This window comes from Chelmon rostratus, chromosome 23, assembly GCF_017976325.1.
Source record: "Chelmon rostratus isolate fCheRos1 chromosome 23, fCheRos1.pri, whole genome shotgun sequence".
NCBI lineage: Eukaryota > Metazoa > Chordata > Actinopteri > Chaetodontiformes > Chaetodontidae > Chelmon > Chelmon rostratus.
In genome coordinates, this window is record NC_055680.1 from 7,641,948 (window position 1) to 7,665,108 (window position 23,161).

Genomic DNA, 23,161 nt, shown 5'->3' on the forward strand with positions numbered 1-23,161 from the left:
TATATTTGGCAGCACTTTTTATTGCCAAATACCTGCACATTAAACACAAGGATCCTGCATGTGCTCTGTGGGTTTTACTGCAGGTCATGTTATGTTTGAATGACTCGTGATGCAAAAGGAATATTATGTTTTCATTTTATGTGTTATATTTGCTTGACCTTTCTAATGAATATCTCAACCAAATGATTAACCTTTTATTTCCTCTTCCAAAATACATTACATTTTGGGCTTCTCTCGTAAAGACAGATTTTTAAAGTAGCTGGGAGCGGAATAACCAGACGAGGTATTTATTTCTCCCCCCTTTGCTCTGGCTCTGAGAAGGCGTGAGGCTTCCAGCAAATATCAGTGATGTCAAAGTACTGGCACCGAGCTTCCCAATGGATCAAATCGATAACAAATGTTCCGTGTCTGTACCTTTCCTTCTGCGCAATGGTTAGTTTACAGATTGCTTCCTGAACCCGGCCAAGAGAACGTCTTTTTCTGAATGGACAGATTTTTTCATCAGATTTTTTCCCCTGTCCTTCTTGGCCGAGGGCACTTAAATTGTAACCATCTGTCCGCAGACGATGACTGCTGCTAGTTGCTGCTTGTTTCTGTGTGCCCCTGTTGTTTTTGTTCAAATGTCCGTGCTGGAATCACACGAGACCCTGTTAGACCAAGGCTAAAGTGAGGTTACTGCGGCGCTGGCCCGCTAGCAGACCCGCATGAACCTCCTTGTAGTGCCAAAGTGAGTCTCGGTGCCTGCAAACACAGCAACCAGCCTGTGTTCTTTATGTAACTGGATCTGATAATGGTCTGTCTCAAGGGGTCAAAGGGTATTTAAAGTGTGGTGACTCAGTAATGATGAAAAATATAGTGGTTTTATCATTTATCAAAGAGGCACAGAGTTCTTGCTGTTTATGGTGAGTTTTGTGGTCGTCAGTGAGCATACCCATGCTTCTGTTTCCTTGTTCTGGTATGTTTTCTGATGCCCGATGTGTCTATTGTGCTCCAGCTATCTGCTTCGTTTCTTCTTTAGATGTGGAGAGTAAGACGCTGCAGGGGGTTAAAGGTGAACTGCTCTTGGATAAATCAGGCCAGCACCACCTGGAGAACACCACCTTGGACTTCCAGAAACTCTCAGATAAGGAGGTTTTGAGGATCACCGGCCCGCTCGGAGCTGATTTCACAGTCAAAGTAAGAGCTAACAGCGGCTCGGTTTGTTATGTGTAATGTGAAATCAGCTTTTCAAAGTGACAAAAGAGTCATCACTGAACTCTTGAGTTTCCCTCAGCTCTGTGCAGCTTTTCAAGTTAGCATCTTCCAGCATTGTTTTGGTTTTCCAGCCCGCCGCGTCACTACTTTGGTTCACAATCACCACTCTCATCAGCATCCACCTCCAGTCAGCAGTTTTCGGTGAAAATGCTCTGATACACCCAATGTCCAGCACCAAAGCTGCTAAAGAACCAGATATTTCTCTCAGTCGCTGGTGGAGACCAAAACAGAGCTAAAAGGAGAGCGAGTATTGCATGAAACTCGACGAATGTGGTTCAGCTGTTCACTAACATGTTCAAAATATCAACTTTATATGGCTGGCGATGTGAATACAACTTGTCCACTGCCCCAAACTGGCCAAAACGACTTAACAATTAATACTGATTTACATAGAGTGAGCTGGAAAGTTCTGAGGAGCAAAGTGGTTACTTTAGCTACTTAACTTCACTCTACCGATCAGACATTTTGTTGTCTTATCTGCAGCTCAACTCATAACTGTAGTTTCAGCAGCTGAGCAAAGCTGAGCCAAACTGGGCTAGGATAAATTTCTTACTTCCACAAACTCCTGCTGAACTCCCCGTGTCATGCACAGTTCACAACAGATTTGATTTCGCGTGTTTAGATTGAAAGATATCAGCGTATGTGTCAGCCGCTTCAATATGAAATGCAGAAGACTTTTTGGTCCACTTGCGCTCTCTAAGGGACAACAGTTGTTTTTGAAACAGTGTGTCATACAGTGATAACAGTAGTATCACACACATTTGTAGCGCCAAATCCAGTGGTTCGTTTTGGTTTAATGATGCCAAACAATTTCATGCCTTTGGCTGCCGCAGTTAATATTGCTCCACGGTATAAATGTCGCTTGTTGAAACATAACACAAACATCTTTTTCTGCTTTGTCACACACACACACACACATTCTCAGGCTAGGGCCAGTCAGTGGACATTAAAAATTATACAGGCCACGGACTGGGAAACGCCTGTGAAAACTTCCCCCCTCATAAACACGAGTCAGGATCGGACAATAAATAGAAATTCAGGAGACAGAAATCTGAGAGGCCATAAATGCATAATTTTCTAATCTGTTACGAGGCAGGCAGCCAATTCATATCGCAGTGCTGGAAAGGGCTTGGACAAATGGAAAATCCTATTAAAGAGTTGCCAGACAGTCTTTCCACAAACACATGATTGTGAATGAGTGGCAGTGGTGTCTGATTTATACGTGTTGTAGGTATAATCTGGCTTTGGGCATTTCTTCACTATGGTTGAGGTGTGAGGTTAGAAGGAAAATGTTTGCTGAAATATTTATGAAACCTGACAAAATGTCCAATGAGGCACATACACATTTGCTCCATGTGGCTTAATTTCTTTAGACCGGTCTAGTAGTCTTTATCTTATCTAAGCAAAGCACTAAGAAATAGTTTTCTCTCCTCCAGTGAATTATTTATCACTACCTGTGATACACACTTATGCTACCAGAACCTGTGTTGAACCTTTGAATGTGCAGGAGCTGACATTTCAGGTTACTCGGGGTCAAGTTCCTCCGATGTTTGTGTGTGAAAATCTTGAAATAGATTCCAGTGATTTGTTGGCGCTGTCAGTGAGCAAAGCTACTATAATTTCAGCCGCGTCAGCCTTTTCCCCTCCAGGCTCATGTCGTCGCTCTGAAAACAGTGAGCTGAAAAGAGAACAAACAAAACTGCAACAGTTTTTATTGTTTTCACATTTCCAGCGAAGCACAGAAAAGGGTCATCTGAGGAAATGATCAGAAAATACCAGTTTAAAAACCCAGTTTAACACATAAATGATATTTTGTAGTTGTGGCCCACTAACTTGTACTGCTGTCACCTATTCCTTCCCTCGCCTGGCCCATGTGGCCAGGTTTTCTAATGAGGAACGTCATTTAGCTAAGTTAGGAGGGCTGATGGCATATCCAAAGTAACTTTTATTGGAAATCATGAATATCTTATATATTAAGCGACTGGAGTAAGAACAGCACCTTTTATTCATTAGGGGGTTACTGCATTGGCCACTAGAGGGCAGAAAGACTCATGCAAAAGAATATCATAATCACTTAGCATCAGACTAGCTTAGCTGCGGTTCAGATGGCAGCTAAACCGGACGAAGGGGAACTCCCATTGATAATGCTGCAACCCTTGCAAAATGTTAATTGAGGAAATTGGTTTTAGCATTGTGGTTTTCCATTTCAAGGATCATATCACTAAAACTTCTTCTGAGGACTGAGGAGCATGAGGTTTACAAGACCGCAGTGTTTTGTTCCAGACAACACAGGTTTAAATCCTTCCATCCATCCTTGCATCCAACCATGGCATGGGAGCCCTGTTAGAGTCCTCTTTAGCTGAGTTTAGTTACTCTTAAACAAATATCTGGACCTTGTAGCTTGCCTCATGCTAGTTTTGCTCTTTTCACCCACCACTCCTACACTTCGCCCCTGGTGCCATATAAATCTGGGGATCCCGGGATCCCGGGATCCTTGCTTTGGCTTGGTTTCTTCAACTGAAACAAACATAGTGGTCACACCATGAACACTGTTTCTGTAGGTGCAGTTTGCCGGTGGAGCAGACAGTGTGGTTCAGTACATCTACTACCAGCCCATCATCCACCGCTGGAGGGAGACGGACTTCTTCCCTTGCTCCGTCACGTGTGGTGGAGGTAAGATCGAGCTGCATTGCTCCGTTAAGTGTGTGTTGATAGATAAGTGTCAGTTTTTGTCTAATATATTTTGAGATGAGTGACTTTTTTTTGTCTGTAGGGTACCAGCTAACATCAGCAGAGTGCTTTGACCTTCGCAGCGGCCGGGTGGTTGTGGATCAGTATTGCCATTATTACCCAGAGAACATCAAACCTAAACCCAAGCTCCAGGAGTGCAACATGGAGCCCTGCCTGGCCAGGTTAGAGACTTAGCGCCAACTCTGCCAACAGCACTTTATGTAATCCTAAACCCTAATTTCCTTAATTGATTCTGCCTTTTAGTGATGGCTACAAGCAAATAATGCCATATGACCTCTACCACCCTCTGCCTCGGTATGTACTCGCAACTGTGGGATGACATTACTGACAAATTTGGACTCCATCTCCATCCATATGTGCATGACTAATCTTTTACAATGTCAGATGGGAGAGCAGTCCCTGGACCGCCTGCTCCACCTCCTGCGGCGGAGGCATCCAGAGTCGCTCGGTGTCCTGTGTGGAGGAGGACATGCAGGGTACCATCACTCCCACTGAGGAATGGAAGTGTCTCTACTCCCCCAAGACAGCTATCCTGCAGCCCTGCAACACCTTCGACTGCCCCACCTGGCTGGCACAGGAGTGGTCGCCTGTAGGTGCCCTCTTTTCTTCTTTTTACTGTTCTTACTGGTTATTATTTCTACACAGTATAGAGAAAATATAAGGCCACATTGAGCCTTAATTGGTTAAAGCTGCTCTTTTGTGAGGTGCTGCTTCGCAAAATTAGAAATGATGAGAAAGTTCAGTTAAAAAATGCTGAGAAACCGATTGTAAATAGATGTTTTTGTGTTCTGTAGCTGTTACCACTTGGCAAGTCGAATATTGGTAAATGAGCCATTTGTCTTTTTTGTCTGCGAGTCACGACAGTGGCTCCTAACTAGCCCACGAGGTAAAAAAAAGGGTGATTAATTGTCTCAGGGAGAAACAAAAACACGCAACAGCCTGACCTTGGAATTTATCATCTCACAACAGGAAGCACGAACTTGCTATGTGATTCAAAGTAGCGCTGCTAACATCAATTTGAGTGCCGTTCACCACCCGTGCCCCTGAACACACCATTCAAAACATACAGCCTTTATTTGAAGCCCCAGAGTCAGCAGCAGATATGGATTCTTAAACTCTTTCTTTGCCAAACACATCTGGATCATCTAACATTCTTGTTAGCTTACTAGTTTGGCATAGTTGCTGTTACATTAACCAGAAATGTCCCATGCAGCTTCCTCGTGGGGGTTTTTCAACCTCACCAGTTACACAGGCACAAGCAGAGGGACAGGGAGCCTAATCTGTGGCCCTCTAAAAACCTGGATGCTGTTTACCTAGCACATTCTTCCTTGTGAACTTGCCTTTAAATGCTTGTTTTGGCAGAGGTTGCACAAAGTTCCCCCCTGTGCAGAGAGCTGCAGGGATTTTGGAAGGTCTTTACTTCCCTTGAGTCAAGGGCTGAGGCTTTGTGTCAAGCACAAGCAAAGGGATGCAACTATAGAAGCAAGACTTAAGTTGATCAGTAGTTAATTGACAATATCTCCTGACCTGTCCTGTCTCGCACCAGTGCACAGTGACCTGTGGTCAGGGTCTGCGCTACAGGGTGGTGTTATGCATTGATCACAGGGGACTACATGCTGGAGGCTGTAACCCCACCACCAAACCCCACATCAAGGAGGAGTGCCTGGTGACTGTGCCCTGTTATAAGTCCATAGGTGGGTTACATTGTGTTGTTTTTGCGCATATTTCACCAAACTTGTACTTATTCCGACAATAAATTTGTGATGTGTGATGTTCAACCCTTGTCTTTGCTGGCTGATTTGCTCCAGATACCCTCCCAGTTGAGGCAAAACCTGTGTGGCATAAGCAAGCCATAGAGTTGGAGGAGGAGATCATCGTTACGGAGGAACCAACGTGAGTACCATACACCCACATGTGCGTGCATGGGTACAAAGAAGGATTTTATAGTGTAATTCTGGTATTTTTAAACTTATTTTTACACAGTCTGGTGTCTAAATGGCTGGTAATTACAATTACAGTTTTGGAAATGGTCCAGTAGATGGCCTCAGCTGGCAGTACTTGGTGCTTTAAAGTCATACAATAGGCAGTGGCAGTGGTAGACCAGCAACTCCCAAGTTCTGAGGTTAAATTACTGTTTTTGTCAGGATGCCTGAAAGGGTCTGTCACTGTAGGGATCCATCGTGTTATCCACAATGTTGTCAGACTCTTAAAATAACAACCTGAGCCTGACAGTGACAAAAACAAGTACTTTCAGTGGACGTACGTTGCCCCCAAGGATTACATTCTTTGCAGCCTCTTTCCTGGCTGCCGGCTGAGGCGAGCTACTGGACCAATTCCAAATCTTTTTGTACATTTTAGTCATTTAGACCCAAAAATATGTAATTACCCCTTAATGGGGGTAATTACATTAAACCTTGGTGCTTTAAAAACATCTCTTTTTGCTGCTTCCTTCTATTGCAGGAGGAGCTGCAATTAAAACTTTAAAATATATTATTCTACTTGTACTGGCACTCTGCGCTAAAACCATATACCTGCAATTTACTGCCGGGAGTCAACGTTCTGTTTAAACCATCACAGGTGTCGCGGCCTTAAACCACAAATGAGTTAGGAGGATGCAACTGCTAAAGCTATAAATGACTCTCAAGCTTCATTACCCGGAAAAATCAGGGGAAATTTAATTCTTTAAATCACTCTGTAGGGCTAAAGTCAGATACCAGATACACGGTTTCAAGAATGGTTTACACAACCCGGAGCTTTGGATTTACCTGGAGGTGAAACTGAAGCAGACAGGGCGCAGCGCTGCCATGGAGCCACCATCGCATCGTGATTCTGTTCATGTCAACAGCCATTTACAACCACTTGGAGTCAAAATGCTCACTTTTCGCCTTCGCTGAAGTTAAATGTGTAATGCTGTTTTGCTTCAGTGAATTAGGGTTAGGGGTTAGGGGGTTAGGTACGGGGGTGTTGTCAGATCTAAGCAGTGAATATGCTGTATGAGGTTATGTGAGGTGGAAGGGGAAGCTGAAGGTGAAAAAGAAAAAACATCTTTTTGGAAAGCAGCGGTCTGCTCAGTCACTGTCCACCAGCATTACCTCAGCAAGCGTCAGATGTTCCAAATGTTCTCGGCCCACACATCAATTGAATAATAAAGGCCGTCCTCTGAAGATGGACAATATTTGGACTATACCCAGCGTCTTGCATGACTCGTATTAGCGACCATGTTTGCCAGCTGAAAACATCTGTTACTTTGACTTATCTTTGGAGCGAGAGAGGGGGGGGCGCCAAACGCCAAAACATATGATTTTGCTCTAATGCAAAAAAAAAAAAAAGCATGTCCTTCCTCCAAAAGCACATAAATATCTGCATATAATATGCAGTCATTCACAAGCCAACAACAATATCTGCCTACCATATGGGGCCAGGTTACGGATGTGAGGGGAAAGAGAAGGAAATTCCTGCGTTAGACTTATTGCACCTCTATTGCCAGGCCTTATGCCTGCCCCGAGCCACCGCTGTGCAACTGCTCAAAAAGTTGAACCCATATATGTTCCACAGCTCGGCCAAAAGTGCTTTTTTTTAACCTTACCACCGCCAAGAGTAAATAAAATATTCCCATTGATGGAAATTTAATTGATATGATTAACATGGGGCTTTGGCGGACACTGCAAAAATATGTTGTTTCCGTTCCACGAATGAAATCAAGATTGCTTTTGAGCCGACAGATGTGATTTAACTGCGCTTGAAGATAAACATTTCTCACGTGTTGACTTTGTTGCTTGTGTTCCAAGGTCTAACTACCGGTGATTCATTTGTTTGTCCAAACGGCAACGAGTCCTCGAGCACTCATAAAGGGCCAACTTAGCTGTAATTATGAGCTCTTTATTGAGGCATCTTATAAAACGGCAGGGTGTTCTTGTGTTGTGGTCGGACTGCTCAAACAAGGAAGAATGCTGCACGTTGGTGCAGGCTGCCATGCTGGTCGGTATCTGTGTGAGACACATGGACACTGATAACGCGTGTTGTAAACGGAGGAGTGCAGCGATGTACTGGAAACACAGGGCTGAATAAACTTCACAAACATGGGTTAAGAAACAATATTTCTACCAATCATATTCCACTTTGATTGAAGGAATCCAAAAAGCAAAAAGAAAATACCATTTTTATTTTATTTTTTTAAGAGACTTGACCGTAATTACAAAGTGAGCTGCAGAGCCAAGTTACTCTATTTGATGTAAGAGAAGGAAATTACAAATGACTTGTTTCATTTGTTTCAGTTCAATGGATTTGTAGTTACTGTGTATGTAGTCATTCCCTTTTATTTCTAAGCTAAACAACTACATCCCCGTTTATAACACAGTGACATTTGCTGCTGATCTGACTGTCTGCAGGGCAGCAGTAGTTTCTGTATCGCTGTTCTGTTAAGTGCAAAACTAGACCTATGCAAGCACTGTTTATAAAGCAATGCTGAGCAACCAGCTATCAGCAACAGATGTATCACTCCATGATTGCTTCTGTGGATTTCATGGTCTTTTAGTCAGTTTAGGGGAGCTCCAGTGCAAATACAACAACTCCTGATTCAGCCAGGCACAGTGGTGATTCAGTGCAGTTATTTCAGCTTGAGGATCCGGTGTTTACGATTCGTGTGCATGTGCTGAACAACTCTGTTATGGTGTTTTGAAAACCCCTTTAACGTGCATCTGCCAAAAGAAGCAGTGGTGAGCTCAGCCCGAGACAGGGCAGCTGATGAATGTTGTAAACATTTGGGCTTCCTCTAACCGCTTTGTAGCCATGATCAGGGGCAGAACTGGCTTTAATGGCCGATGCACTGCTTTTAAACCCTTTTACCCTCCCAGGTTGAATATTCAGATGTGTTCATTTTTAGGAAGAGTATTAGGACTGAGGGCTGCTCTCATCTTTATAGAAAAGATCATTTAATACGGGTCTATTACAGGGTGTCTGGTGCACTACAAATGCCCTTTGGTCTTAATATTTGCATATTTCATAATGAGAATCCTCCCACTGCTGCTTAATTCCATGAGCACTTAATGCACCCAAAGGCAACATGATCTCCCCCATCACCTGATCTGAGCATCACTGAAACATTATGGAAAACACAGCATGAAGCAGATTTCCCCTCCATTCTTCAAAAACAAGATCAAGAGGGATTCACACGCCTTTCTGTCTTACACATTTCCAGATGTATCATTTCTTTCACTCTCTCCCAGAGCTGTCAAAGGGGTGACAGTTCAGTCTCTGGGCCCTAACTGTCACCCATCCTCGACATGAACGCCAATAATCTACAAGTATTTCCTTCTCTGATCCAGTCTTTAAGATGAGGAAGGATGCGCATGAAAGCCATTTATCCAAGAATTCCTGGTCCTAATGCTACTAACTAAATGAACAGCATATTGTTCCTCGTTTTATGTGTGTGATTAATTATCCTGCTGGCTCTCCTCCCCAGCTTCATCCCCGGTCCCTGGCAGACCTGCAGCAGGACATGCGGCGCCGGGATCCAGCAACGGACCGTCAAGTGCCAGGTGTTGCTGTCCTTCTCCCAGACGGTTGCTGATCTGCCTGATGACGAGTGTGAGGGGGTCAAACCTGCCACGAGTCAGCCCTGCTACCGAACGCCCTGCTCTGGCGTTTCGGGCAAAGGGAAAGAAAGCCAGAAGGAGGGAGAGGAAGAGGAGGAGTCACCCAAGAGAGAGGAGCTGCACGACTGGGAGTATGAGGGGTTTACGGAGTGCTCAGAGAGTTGTGGGGGAGGTATGGATCATTATTGACCTCTCTTATGTGAGGAAGTAAAGAAAAAGCTTATCTTTGCTTATTAACTTTGCATGCTGCTGGAGTAGCCTAAAAAGAGGTCAAAAGACAGCCAAAGACATTGTTACCAATAGCCAGCGGGATGTAATGTTAAACCCATGACGGAATCAGGTTTTTTTTGTATAAATACAGCACGTACATTATATTCCTTAGTTTGAATGTACTGTGAATCGTCAAGGCGAACCCCAGTCAGTCAGTGTCACTGCATTTGTCCCAGTTGCTGCATTAAAATGAAACATCACAGCAGTAACCGGTGAACTTATGTCAGCGGATGACTAAAGCCATGCCAATACGGGCTTTGAAGTAGAAATGAGTTACATGATATTAGATGATCATGGATGGAATAGCGAGTTTAACCTTAAAGGCATCGCTGACTCTCACAGCAGCAGTGAATGCTGCGCCAGACAGAGACAGCTTTCCTAAACATCCTGCCAACGGTCGTTGAGGCCGACTTTAATCTCCCCACCTCCACATTCAAGCCTGTATGTCTGTGCGTTAATGTCTGCACGAGTGTGCATGTGGAACTTAATTTCTGCACATGGGCGTCGGCCTTTGTCAACGTCTGTGTGTGTGTGTGTGTGCACTCGCCCAAACCCAACAAACTCCCATTCGGGGATGATTACAGACTGGTATCAGATGTCACATACACACCCTCAGGGCTGCGCTCCTGTGAACCATCACACCACTGTGGCGTTTGAAGTGCCCGTTTCACTGTTATTGTCCCCAACATTAGAAGCAGACTCAGAGATTTATGTTACGTTTCTTTTAACATGACCTGACATCACACCCTTAAAGTTTATCCACAGTTCGGGATAGAGTTAAAGCAGGCAGCTGTATGTGTGCCCCATTAGATACAACCACTGCTTGATTTCAGTGAGGGGCCTTATCCGGGTAGCTGTATGCACGTGTTTGCATTTTTTTTGCAATTTATTCTTAGAAGATGCTGTGCAGTAAGTATGTTTATGTTAACATTTTAAAAAGTTGAACACACTTATGAGCGCTGCACACCTAATTTTTCTTGGGACATCCCTTGTGACCGCCTGCTGTCTGATCCCAGGTGTGCAGGAGGCTGTTGTCATCTGCCTGAACAAGCAGACCAGGGAGGCGGCAGACCAGAGCCTGTGTGTGAGCTCCCGTCGGCCCCCGCAACTCCTCCAGGACTGCAAAACTCAGCCCTGCCCACCTCGGTACGGTAAAACCCACAAATCAGACTGACATCATTATCATTTAGACTTTGTTTAAAATGGTTTGTGCATGAACTACATTTGATTGATGGATGCAGTAAAAATTTGGAGGAAATGTGTTGTTGGAAAAAAGGGTTTGGCTGCAGAAAATATTAATTAACAACAGGACTGAAATCTGGCTCTGCTCTTTATTAGTTTTCCAAGACTGTAACCCAGCAAAATATGTAATATATAGAGCTGGGACATTCATGTACCATTTCCTAGAGTCCCGATGCATCCCTGGGTTCTACAGCTGGAACTGCTTAACGTTCAGACTATCAAAAAACACACATCACACAAGTTGAATCAATTAATCTCTACTAATCACTGGTTGTGTATAAAAGAGATTGAAATCCTTATAATCCACTTAGTTATCCCTCTCAGTTTAAACCTCTTGGGCCAATTAAATCACCATTTAGGCCATTTGAGTCCAAGCGATACTGAAGCAGAATGACAGAGATGGATGGTTGTATCACTGCGAGCAGGAAATGAGCCAGTGGGATAGCTTGTGGAACCTGGTCAGAATCACACACAATAGAGATCAGATGTCAGTGGCCCCTTTGACACAGATATACCGCTGAGAAGAGGATTCATCGTCGCCAAACAACCAACCAAGCAAAGCTGGCATAATGCTGCCCCGCTGTGTGATTTCAGATAGCACGCCAGCGTGTGACGTGTAGCTCCAGATCACACACACAGATGAGTATGCAGAATACCTCTGCCGCTGGATTAAAGGTGGAACAACAATGACCCCACCCCCATTCTGTGATTACACATTTTATACATGACGGCGACCTTGAACAAGCTGTGTAAAGTGGGCTACCTGCTCGGCTCAGTTGTCACATTGTCCTTGGAAGAACTTACAACTTTTTTTCCCCGTGGTTATGTCGGCACGGGAATGCAGGAGGCCTCCACGGCTCCACTTGGAATGAACACACGTCATTCTGACAAATTTGCCACCTTACCAGAGGGGTTAACAATATAACATCTGTCCTGAGGGGATGCTGTTAGAAAGCCCATGGGAGCCCAGATGGATTCCTCCTCTGGGTGTCATGAATGTCCTTGAAAGATTTCATTCAAAACATCATTATTATTACCTTTCAATATCCTACCTATGAAGTTGACACTCCGACCTTGGGCTGACTCTGAAGGAAAGCTCATTAAGTGGTGTTGAAAATTAAAGGGATTTATCCTGTGGGGAGCAGGCGTGTGCTCAACAAATGTTATGGTCATCTGCCCGTTAAAGGTTGCTGTTTCTTGTTGAAAGGAACTCTTATGGAGAAACGTCAGGATTTATCTTTTGGGAACAATAAAATTTCATGGAAATCTTGGCCATTAGTTTTGGAGCTATCTGGTCCAAAAGAAGGGTCCAGAGAAAACTAAAATCATTGTAATCATCCTCTGGGGAAGATGAAGATTCCTGCTAAATTTCAAGTTGCTGTACAACTATAATGTTAGTCTTATTAGAAGTACTGTAGGTTGCATTTTTTTAGTGTGTACTAACTGTTACCCATTGGGCCCCAATCTGGAATACAGTGGATGAACAATGTTGGACTTGCAAATGTTACATTGCAAACAATTTTCGTCAACAGCGCACACAAAATTCACTGAATACATGAAATACCTGAATGGTTAAACAGTATAATGACATGTTGTTTAATATAACTGAGCCGTGGCTAAACGGTGAGTGGATTTTGCGGTGGGCCACACGTTTCAAGTTAACACCGTGCAGAAAGTCGCTGTTCCACCACTCACACTCTTGTCAGAAAAGCCAGCGGCTTGCAGCCTGCCCTTGCCTGTTTTTCCAGGCCTTGAGTCTTGTTTTCAGGCACAACAAACGCTGTATTGGGCTTGTTTCCTTTGGCCCTTTGCTCCCTCCCTGAGGCCTCTTCACCCTCCCATATTAAGCTACACTCTTTGGATACTGTTCCCTCTGAAGGGAAACAGCCATAGAATTTGGCTTGTGGGTATAGTACTGGTCCAGAAACAAGCCTCATTCCCAATTCTCCTCAGTCCCTGGACCCTTGAGTAAATATGAATAGTTTTGAAATATCACCTAATCTGTCAAGCAAGATGTAAAGTTGCTGCCATCTTGGTCAAAGCCAGAGCTTTCAGATGTGTTTCAAGGCATCGTGACGAGTTAGACACATGCCACATCACTTTCAAGATTGGAATAAAAGCAAACTTTGATGCTGGATTGATCACCCTGTTTGAAAGCGTGTTGGACAACAGAGTTGATATTGGTCCATGGAGGTCATTGGGAAAATGCGGGTGGAGAAGTAATGCCTAGGGATTTCTCAAATGTCTCTAAATCCAGGTCCCGTGAATAACTCTTTTCGTCTTCACGCGTATTCACTTTCATGAATTTCACTTTCATGAATTTACACATTCATAAGACTGCAAGAGTGTCTTCTCATGGGATCAAGTGAAAACATCGAGCACTCTGACTGAACTCTTCCTGACTGCAGTCCTTTATGGATTGGATAATGGGGCTATATGAACGTACACAGAAGATGTATGGTGGTCAATCAGGAACGACAAAGGTTCAGAGTTGAAAAATCATGACATACAGTAGTTTGATGATTAACATTGTATTCACAGGTGGGAAACAGGAGAGTGGAGTTCATGCTCTACTACCTGTGGGGTTGGTCTGATGACCCGGACTGTGGTGTGCACGCACCGGCCCTCTCGGGACAGCAACCGAACTCAGGTCTTGAGAGATGAAGACTGTCAGAACCCCAAGCCCAGTCCAGTCCAAGCCTGCAACCGATTCGACTGCCCTCCTATGTGGGATACACGTGACTGGGGACAGGTAGAGGATCTCACCTAGGAAGTTCACCACCATAAATTCCTGGTCCAGCTATTAGACCGAAGCATCTAGCACATATTGCGAATATAACCCTTGGCACATCTGTATTTTTCTTGTCATAGTGCTCCCGGAGCTGCGGTGGTGGAATTCAAAGGAGGCAGGTCCTGTGCAAACAGCGGTTGGCAGATGGCAGCATCCTGGAGCTGCCTGACACCTTTTGCCCTTCCAAGAGCCCTGCAAACCAGCAGCACTGTGCCAAGCAAGAGTGCCCACCTCAGTGGGTCACAACTGACTGGTCCCAGGTAGGCTCTCCTCAAGGCACCAATCTACCTTTTGAAGTGGTCAAAATCTAAATTTTATGCAATTTCATATCTTACTATATAATTCATTTGTCCAGTGTTCAGTTACCTGTGGTAATGGCATTCAGAGACTACAGGCAGTCTGCAAAAAACACGGTAAAGACGGGGGGCATTGGACCGTAGACCCTGAGAACTGCTCCCAGATGGCACGGCCCAACAGAATCCGGCCGTGCTCCCTCAGGCTCTGTGAGAGTAAGAAACCCTCTGTTTGGCTCTATTTCATCAATTCATACTGCTAAGAGAGTGGAAATTAGTGGAAAGGTCTCTGAGTTAACAAGAAATACATTCCATAAGCTTGTGTAAATGGACTTTGCTTGACAATTACAAATGCACAGAAGTACAGATAGCAGATAACAGATAACAATAATTTAGCAATTTACCTGTCCTGTTAATTTCATCACAGACTCTGTCAAGCCCGATCCTACCATACTGGCCCAGAGGAAGGTGTATATCCAGTGGAAGAAGGGCAAAAAGCTACACTTGGTAGTGGGAGGCTATGCCTACCTTCTGCCCTGGACAACTGTAGTCCTTCGCTGCCCAACCCGGCACTTCCGCAAGGGCCAAATCCAATGGATGAAGGACGGGAAACCCTTGGTCAGCCTTTCACACCTCTCCATAACATCACTTGGATATGTGAAGATTCAGCAGGCTCGTGCATCTGATGCAGGGATATACACGTGTGTCGCAGGTCCAGCACAAGAGCATTTTATCCTGCAGATAATTGGCAGCAAGCAGAAGCTCTCTGTTCCAGAGTCATGGCTCCTTGCAGATGGCCAGCAAAAGGTTGGTCAATCAGATGTGGCCTCAACAGGAGAGAGATATCAGGAGCTACCCATCTCCCTCAACCAATATGACAGCATTGTTGAGCATTTGCTTGAATTTAAAGGCTCTCTCCAAGATGAAAAGGACATTAGTGATAAACCACACTCCAGTGAAAAGAACAGGTCGACCCTGGAGGATGAGAGCTCAGAGCTTTCAGGCCTGCTCGTACTCACTGCTGATACCCACAGGCTAGACGAGATCACGCACAACCTCTCTGAAGGCCTTGGTGGACCAGGGGGGGAACAACTAATAGCACAATTGCTCAGCGAGCTCACCGCGGCGCAAGACGAAACCAATGAGTCGACTCTTCATCCCCCGGACGGCGCAGAATCCTCCACGCAAGGGCCCCTCCTTTACAAACCGAACATCAAAGCCCACACATCCAGGCCAAGAAGCCCTGTGATAATCCAGCGGTCCAGAAAGGTCACAGCGGTGCCGTCGTCGGACATGACAGTTCATGTGGGAGCACCGGTTTTGTTGCAGAAACCCATTGCTAGTTTGGAGCTGAGGTGTGAGGCACTGGGGAACCCTGACCCATCCCTAACATGGACAAAGAATGGAAAAGAGTTGCACTACAACAGCAGGTAAGAACTGCCCTGTAATGTGACTTTTTGTGCAAAAAGCATTAACAAAACTTCAGATTTTGTTGTACAGAAGTAGCTGACTGTTCTTTGACAGAATTGTTATAGATTCAGTGGTTGTGTTGTCTTTGTGTCGGCAGAGTAGGCCTGTTGCCTAGCGGCTCACTCAGGATACAGTCTCCGAGCAAGGTGGATGAGGGTCTGTACACCTGCACCGCAAGGAATCGTCTGGGTTCTACATCTCTTTCATCTTGGCTGCAAATTACAGGTACGGGCCACAAAGACATTGTTCGCAATAATAACTGTAATTTGAATTATTTTTTAAAATCATATTGTGGTTATGGCAATATTCCAACTTGTTGATGCATTGATGCAATGTGCATTTGTTCTGGAGTTAGCGCAGGTTGTCTCCAGTGAATTTAATTAGGATTGCTCACAGGCATCTTGAGCTCTTGTGGCACCCCTATGGGGTTGGCTTTCATAGGCCTATTGCCAAACACGGACTGAAGATATGTACCCAGATTGTGATGATTGGACCTGCTAAGTCGCTCCTCCTCTTGCGTAGCTTTTTTGGTTTTGATGGCAGCGGCCATGTTTTTCAATCAGCCAATTACAAAAGACATGTTTATCTCACTTCTGCAATGTTGTATTCTAATTTTGGTGTTTGATCAATCGGACTTACGGTGTTAGGGATGTGACCTTTCCAAAGTTGCATTTTTGGGCCTTTATTACAGTGCCACCATCTGTCCGATTGGGCTCATATTTTTTGTGAAGCACATGTACATACTGTAATTTCCAGTTACTGGGATGTGTTTCTTGTTTGTAGCTCAATCCAGCTCATGCAAGTTGGAGCTGCAGAATAAGACAACAACTACTACTAGAGCTTTCAGTTAGGGTCAGGTAGTTAAGAAATAACAGCTTTGATCTAAATATTGTCCTAATTTAAGTTCAATAGTATGGGAAATATGCTTATTTACTTTCTTGCCAGGAGATAGATGAGAAGATTGATGCTGTGCTCTCATACTTTGTACATTATGAAGCTAGAGCCAGGAGACAGCATGACTGGAAAAAGGGGGCAACAGTGAGCCTGGCTCTGTCCAGACGTAAAAAAGAAATCGGTGCACCACTGCCTCTAGGGCTTACTTTATCTGTGATGTAGCCTCATGAAGTTTTGTAAAGAGCAGATACTGTAAAGTGTTTTTGTAATCAAACATACAAATAAGACAGTGAGTATGAACCTAATGTCAAGCTGAGTTTGCCATAATACACTGTCATGTAGTCCATCTTAAAGTAATATGTGTTGTTCTTTTGTGGTCCAGGCTGAGAGATTCTGGGAAAGCATTCTTTTCAGCTGAGAAACACACACACATGCATAACCGCAGGCACAGATATACAGTAAGCTTCAACATGCCCCAGTGGCTCATCTGGCTGAGTCAGTGACGGGGAATGTCCAGAGCGTGCCACAGCTCGGGTCATCTCCGAGCTGCGCTGTCCGTTGTCTCCTCGGAGCACGATCAGTCGCAACCTAGGTGCATTTTTATCAAAGCACAGCCACGTTGGATTTCCTGATGCTTCGCGTTTACTCCCCATACAACATCAATTAGAGTTTCCAGGCAGTGTTTCAAAGAAGATTTAGTGGCTGCATCCCATTCGCCTAATCTAAACGGACAGGATAAAAGGATTTAAGAGTGCTGAAAAATGTCCAATCTGGATTTTCTTCTATTTTTAATTCAGACTCAGTTGAAGGTCATGTCTAACAGATGCACTTCAGAAATCTTATGAATGCTTATGAAGTCCTGTGAATTTATTCAATACACTCTTATACATAACAGGCCGTGACACTCTTACTCTTACTCACTCACTCAATCAACAATAATAGATTAGATTAAAAAGACAGTTCTCTCTTCTTTTGATTTTTGCAGTATCCAGCATCATATTTTGTTGTGTTTTCAGGAGGCAAAGGAAGAAACTGTGTCCAGACGAATGGTGTGGGAGCAAACGGCCCTGTTTGCTCTGAGAGGAGCAACAGCAGCCAGTCAGCTGAGCTGTGCCACGGACAAGCCTGCCCCTTCAGGTACCTTGCTATTACTACATGTCTGTCCAGTTGGATACTCTGAGCATTTGGTTTGATAAAACCAGATCCTGCTGTCTCCTTTACTTGCATTCCAAATTTCACCATGGGATTCAATCATGTTTCATCTTTTCTAAGGCGCCAAGTACTTTTGGGCTCAAAAAATCCCAGAAGCTTTTTGATAATCGTATAAACTCGACGAGTTATAGTCCACTTTTCCTCTGTGTTTGGATTAGGTGGCGAGTGGATCCTTGGTCACCATGCTCAACCAGTTGTGGAGGTGGGTCGCAGACCAGGGCTGTCCGCTGCATGAAGGGTCCTGAGGGCAGATCAAGAGAGGCGGGGAGCCAGCACTGCCTTGGCGCAGGGAGGAGACCCTCTGACACCAGGCTGTGCAACCAACTGCCCTGTGCCAGATGGGTCACTGCCCACTGGGGACTGGTGAGTCTGAGCACAAACACATCTCAGCAAGTGTACCTGGACTGCGTCAAGGCTGTTTGCTTTGCTCTGTGCCAACTCTTCAGTTAATTTGAGGTAGTTTCTCAACTGTCGAATAACAGGCACTGTGGAGCATTTGTTTGTTTTATTTGTTTTCCACATCACTGAAGGGGGAAGCACCCTGCTAATCCCCCCTTTTCTATTAGGAGACACATTTTTGTTGTAAATAGGGAAGTGACCTTTTTTTCTGCTTTTGTTTTGAGGCATATTTTATATTTAAAAGCAGAACTTGTGTGGAATTTTGATGACATCTCCTCTTTTAGTGTCACGGCCAATGTGTGGGTCCCAGTCTGGCCACACAGCACCGCCATGTTTACTGCCAAGGCACCAATGCCACCAAAGTCCCCTATAAGATGTGCAGTGGAATCCAGAGGTAAATATAGATATCATGGCGTGAGCACACTGTATATCAGCAGATGATATCCAGTGTTGATGTTTCTGTGAAGAAGCCACTCACATGAGTATTTCTGGCATCTTTCAGATCCTTTTCTTTCTGTGTTTGTAATTGTAGGCCCATCTCCCTGAAGAACTGCTCCACGGAGGCCTGTGCCCTCCATTGGCGCATCGGCCCGTGGACGCAGTGCACGGCCACCTGCGGGCGGCACGGTTTCCAGTCACGCCAGGTGACCTGTGCGCACCGTCGGACTGGAAAGGCCACACGCGAGCATCACTGCATGTGGAGGCCTCGCCCTCACAGCTGGCAGCGATGCAATATTCTGTCCTGTGGCAGAGGTGAGAAAACGTTCCAGCCATTGGCAAAGTGGAGACGAGTGGTGAAGTGGGTACGTGTAGTAAACTGTAGCCTCTGTTTGTTCTCCAGCAGGGGAGTGTCGAGACAGCACAAGGTACTGTGAGAAGGTTCGACAGCTGGAGCTTTGCCCGCTGCCCCAGTTTAAGAGTCGCTGCTGTCATTCCTGCAGAAACACCTGAGGCTGGGACATACGATGAGGGCCATGGACAGCCTGAATAGGTCAGGGGGGACGCTCAGACGGCCAACAGAGACTTGAAACCTCTATGCCCCGTCCTTCCATCCACAACTGTCTCCACTGATCAGTCTTGGATGGGATACCTGAGTGTGGAGGAATGTTTGGATGGTCATACCTAGAGTGGCTGTGATCTGCTCTCCTCAAAGACACCATGAGTGGGTTTGAATTTGAAAATTTTAGGAGCAGGTCTGTTGATGAAGGCTTCAGTTTTACTTCCCGAAGCTCACGCCAGCAGCTTTCCTGAATTATGCAAAAGTGACTAAGATACATTTCCATTGTTCGTCACAGAAACTCGTGGTGACTGCCTTGTTTCATAAAGGGGAACTCATAAAGAAGCATTATCCTGGTGACTGGCAATAAAACTGGTATCTGGTGTAGCTTCAGGGGTTTCCTCAAACAAGTGGAACAACAGTGTTGCACCACCACGTTCTGTTGTAGCACCGTCACTTCATGTCTGAATTAGGGTGCATATTATCATGCAGTTTAGCTTACAATACACAAACATGTAACTTCTTTTTTAATTGATTGACTTCATACCCAGGGATACTAGGAAGACCCCTGAGCTTTTAATAACCACTGGATAGGTGTGTGTTTGCCTTTTTTTCAATGGTCTCCAAAACAGTGCTGATAAATAGTTTTGATGCTAAATAAGCTTTTATTAATGAGGTATGTGCAAACTCTCGTTTTAAACTGAAAGACAGCACAATGCTGCATATAAATGGGAAATGGCTAACATGAATAAAGCCTATTATTTGAGAAATGGTACACATTTGGTATAAGCCACCTGGGAACTCGATCTGTGCCGTCAGTTTTGGTCATTTTAGCATGTGTTGACTGCAGTGATTGGTCAACTCATTTAAAGAGGAAAGGAATTAGGAATGCAGGTGTTTAAGTGCATTTTTGGCTGAATAAATGGTAAGACATGATTAAGATGTATCTTGCATGGGTTGCACTACGGAGGTGTGTGACTGAAGCAAGTCAATTTTTGGAAAAAAAAAAAAAAGAAAAAGAAAAATGACACTTATTTTGCACTCAACTCATCCAAGTCTGTTAAAAACATGGCTTGTAGAGTTTTTTTTTTTTTTTGTGTAAAGTTACATTGTTTATATATTTTGTTTTGTGAGTTCGGTATTTCTTGGAAAGATGTTTGTCAAAATGTCCCTTTAACCACTTGTAAACGTGACAGCATGTTTCAACGAGAGGTGAGCGTCACGGTTTTATTCTGTCCACCGAATATTTTTGCTTTAATGTGACATTTTAGAAAAACAGCAGAGTTACGTTTGACACTTCTGATGTAATTCTTCTTCCTTAGACAGATTTCAGTGTTAATTGAACTTAAAGTATATAAATACGACCTCTGTGTCATATTTGGATCTTGGTTAGAACAGTTGGGAACTTTTTAAAGATCGTCATTAATGTTTGCACTTTTAACATTTTGTCCAGGGTTCCTCGATTCTTCATCAACAAGTGCAACACATACCTTAGCAGGAGACTACTTGGCCTTTCATTAAGGTGTGATTATTTGATTTTATGAGAGGAAAACATCATTAACATATTACTTATGCTCTTAAGTTATGTAGATATTTGTTTTGTCCTTTTAACTATTTATTTTCATGCGTGTTCTTGTGCATAGTTTTGTAAATAATTACAGTGGTGGGTTTAAAGTATTCATTTCCCCACATTTTTTTTTTTTTTCTGGTATTTGATGTGCATGCAATGGGGACCCTCTGCTGGTGACGTGATGTGTTGCGCTCTGCTCGTGCCTGGTTAATCATTGAATAAAACCAAATACATTCCTTTCATAATCTGTTTTGATTTTCTATTTCATTTGGTGCAGCTAGTGGTGGAGTCACATATGCATATGATTTGCCTTCTCCAATAGCACACGCACCCCATCTGTGAGCATAATCTTAACAATGTAAAGACTTATTGTGGCAATAACATGACAATAACATCATTGCTGAATGAAGTAGGGTAAGCCAATATACAGAAGGGGAGCTGTGCATCATGTGTAAAGCCCAACAGCCCTGTTTTATCCACCCATATTTGTTTAGACACAGGAAGTCCCAATTTCTTATCAGTGAAACAGGCAAATAAGTATGAGCACTTCAGAGTGTGTGCAGTTTATCGCCCTCAGTGGTCACAGAATAAGTATGTGTACTTCCCTGTGTCGGAGAGGCAGATGAAGTTGTAATTCGCTGATTGCAACCCCTTGGTACATGTGAGAGTTTACCACTTTAGGCAAAAATGAGGCATTTGGCCAGAGAGACACACCTGCGAGATCAGCCTTCCATGTCAAATGTTTCTCACTTACAGACCTGTAACTCACTCCCTCTCAGCCTTCATGACATTATGGTGAATGACGCAGCTGCACCAATGAGCCTTGTAATGAGTGACAAGGGCAGAGTCCATGAGGCTCCCAGTGTTCTGGTCCTCTGGATTGGCTGTTCTCCTCGGGCTTGCTATTTAGATGGTTTCTCGTGTGGCTGCCTTGTATGTCCGCCTCACTAGTCGGTCAGTCTTATCACACTCTTTCACTGGACAGCGTGGATTAGCCGTCACCTACTCTGGACCCAGAGATGTTGAGGCTGTCACGTCTCACATAAGTGAACCCATCTCAAATTAATATAGGAAGACGTTGCTTAGCAATGATGTCGAAACCTTTTCCTCAACTTCCTCCTGAAGACAAACAGTATGAAACAAACAGCATGGGACACTTCCCCAGAGCTGCAAGCTGCAGTAATTGCTGAGCACCAGGTGCAGCAAATGAAGCAGCTTTTAATGAAAAGAAGAGGTCAACACAAGCAGTGTAACCCTGTGCTATTTAAATGCATGTAAAACACAGAAAGGGAGAAACTCTGAACAATCCTTGTAGACACAACAAGGCACCTGCACCAGAGTGATTGTGAGAGTGGATTGTTAATAATTGTTAATTGAGATACTATGGTTTGAAGGATAAGGAGATGATGACATTGTTCAAGGTGAAGACTGTGGTAACGGTCTGAGTGAGGACAAAACGGATCAGCTCGTAGGCTGCTGAGTGAAAGCCAAGACTGATTCACCTGCGTCATGCTATTTAATGAATTCACCATCAGGCATTGCAATGAAACATAGAAACTGATGCAAATTGGAGACAACAGATCAGAACAGTCTAATTTCCATTGCACTAAAACACGTTTGGAAAATGTCTTCTGTCTATCGGAAATCGAGCAACACCTGTCAAAAATCTTTCCACTGATTCGTCTTAAAACAAATGGAAGTTCACAAGTTAATTTGAGAAAATTATTTTTATTTTTTAGGACCCACTTCTTAACTACCGACCTCTACAAAGAGCCTAAACCGAACTGTCTTGTTTCTCAGAAGAAGCAGTGGAGTAAATTAAGATGTATTGTCTGTTTGAGTCTGTATGTCAATTCATGAACGTACAGCCTAAACCAATGTTCTGACTGGTGGAAAGGAAATAGGAAGTCTTCAGTGCCAAATAGGTAATTCTAAAGCTAATTCTGGTTAAAATTAATGAAGCAAGACCAATAAATACAAAGACAAGTGTTGTAGGATAACCAACAGGAGACCATTGATGTGCAAAGTCATTCTGGTGACACCACACTGTGTAAGAGTGAAGTGACTGAATATTTCTCCCAATAAAAATCCCCCCAAATTATGCCAAAGCAAAAGCCTTTTTATCAAGCTGAGTGTTGTAGCTCAGCCAGCAGGAGACCACTGATGCGTGAAGTGATTTTGGTGATCACAGCTCAGCTGCAGTTAATGGAGCAAAATGCATAGCAGATAAGAAAGCAGCTGTAACAAAAGTTTAAATGGCAAATATTGCCACGTTAAAAGCAGATAACTGGCTACAAAAATACTTGAGCAAAGCGTAAAAGTACAGTTTTAAACAGGAACATGACTCATTTGCATTATTTGTCACCAGTTACTTGAGTAAAGCTGCTGCAGTTTATGCCACACCATTAAACTAAGCAATTCGTC

At 44.0% G+C, this 23,161-nt stretch overlaps 1 protein-coding gene across 3 annotated transcripts in view; it reads left to right on the plus strand.

Annotated features, from left to right (window-relative positions):
• The window catches only part of LOC121626446 (ADAMTS-like protein 1), a 92,951-nt gene extending 72,080 nt beyond the window's left edge, over positions 1-20,871 (plus strand). The window contains exons 8-26 of one of the 3 annotated variants that reach the window (XM_041964956.1): positions 1,019-1,176; positions 3,816-3,927; positions 4,028-4,166; positions 4,249-4,299; positions 4,390-4,594; positions 5,552-5,699; positions 5,814-5,898; positions 9,467-9,771; positions 10,886-11,015; positions 13,653-13,863; positions 13,983-14,162; positions 14,258-14,411; positions 14,623-15,625; positions 15,763-15,890; positions 17,576-17,696; positions 17,930-18,134; positions 18,455-18,564; positions 18,703-18,923; positions 19,012-20,871. In XM_041964956.1, the coding sequence (XP_041820890.1) occupies positions 1,019-1,176; positions 3,816-3,927; positions 4,028-4,166; positions 4,249-4,299; positions 4,390-4,594; positions 5,552-5,699; positions 5,814-5,898; positions 9,467-9,771; positions 10,886-11,015; positions 13,653-13,863; positions 13,983-14,162; positions 14,258-14,411; positions 14,623-15,625; positions 15,763-15,890; positions 17,576-17,696; positions 17,930-18,134; positions 18,455-18,564; positions 18,703-18,923; positions 19,012-19,121 (3,776 nt within the window). In that variant the 3' untranslated portion in view covers positions 19,122-20,871. Of the gene's footprint in view, positions 1-1,018; positions 1,177-3,815; positions 3,928-4,027; positions 4,167-4,248; positions 4,300-4,389; positions 4,595-5,551; positions 5,700-5,813; positions 5,903-9,466; positions 9,772-10,885; positions 11,016-13,652; positions 13,864-13,982; positions 14,163-14,257; positions 14,412-14,622; positions 15,626-15,762; positions 15,891-17,575; positions 17,697-17,929; positions 18,135-18,454; positions 18,565-18,702; positions 18,924-19,011 lie in introns of those variants that run through there. The other 2 variants (XM_041964957.1, XM_041964958.1) reach the window with 2 other exon arrangements.
• Positions 20,872-23,161: the final 2,290 nt, after the last annotated feature.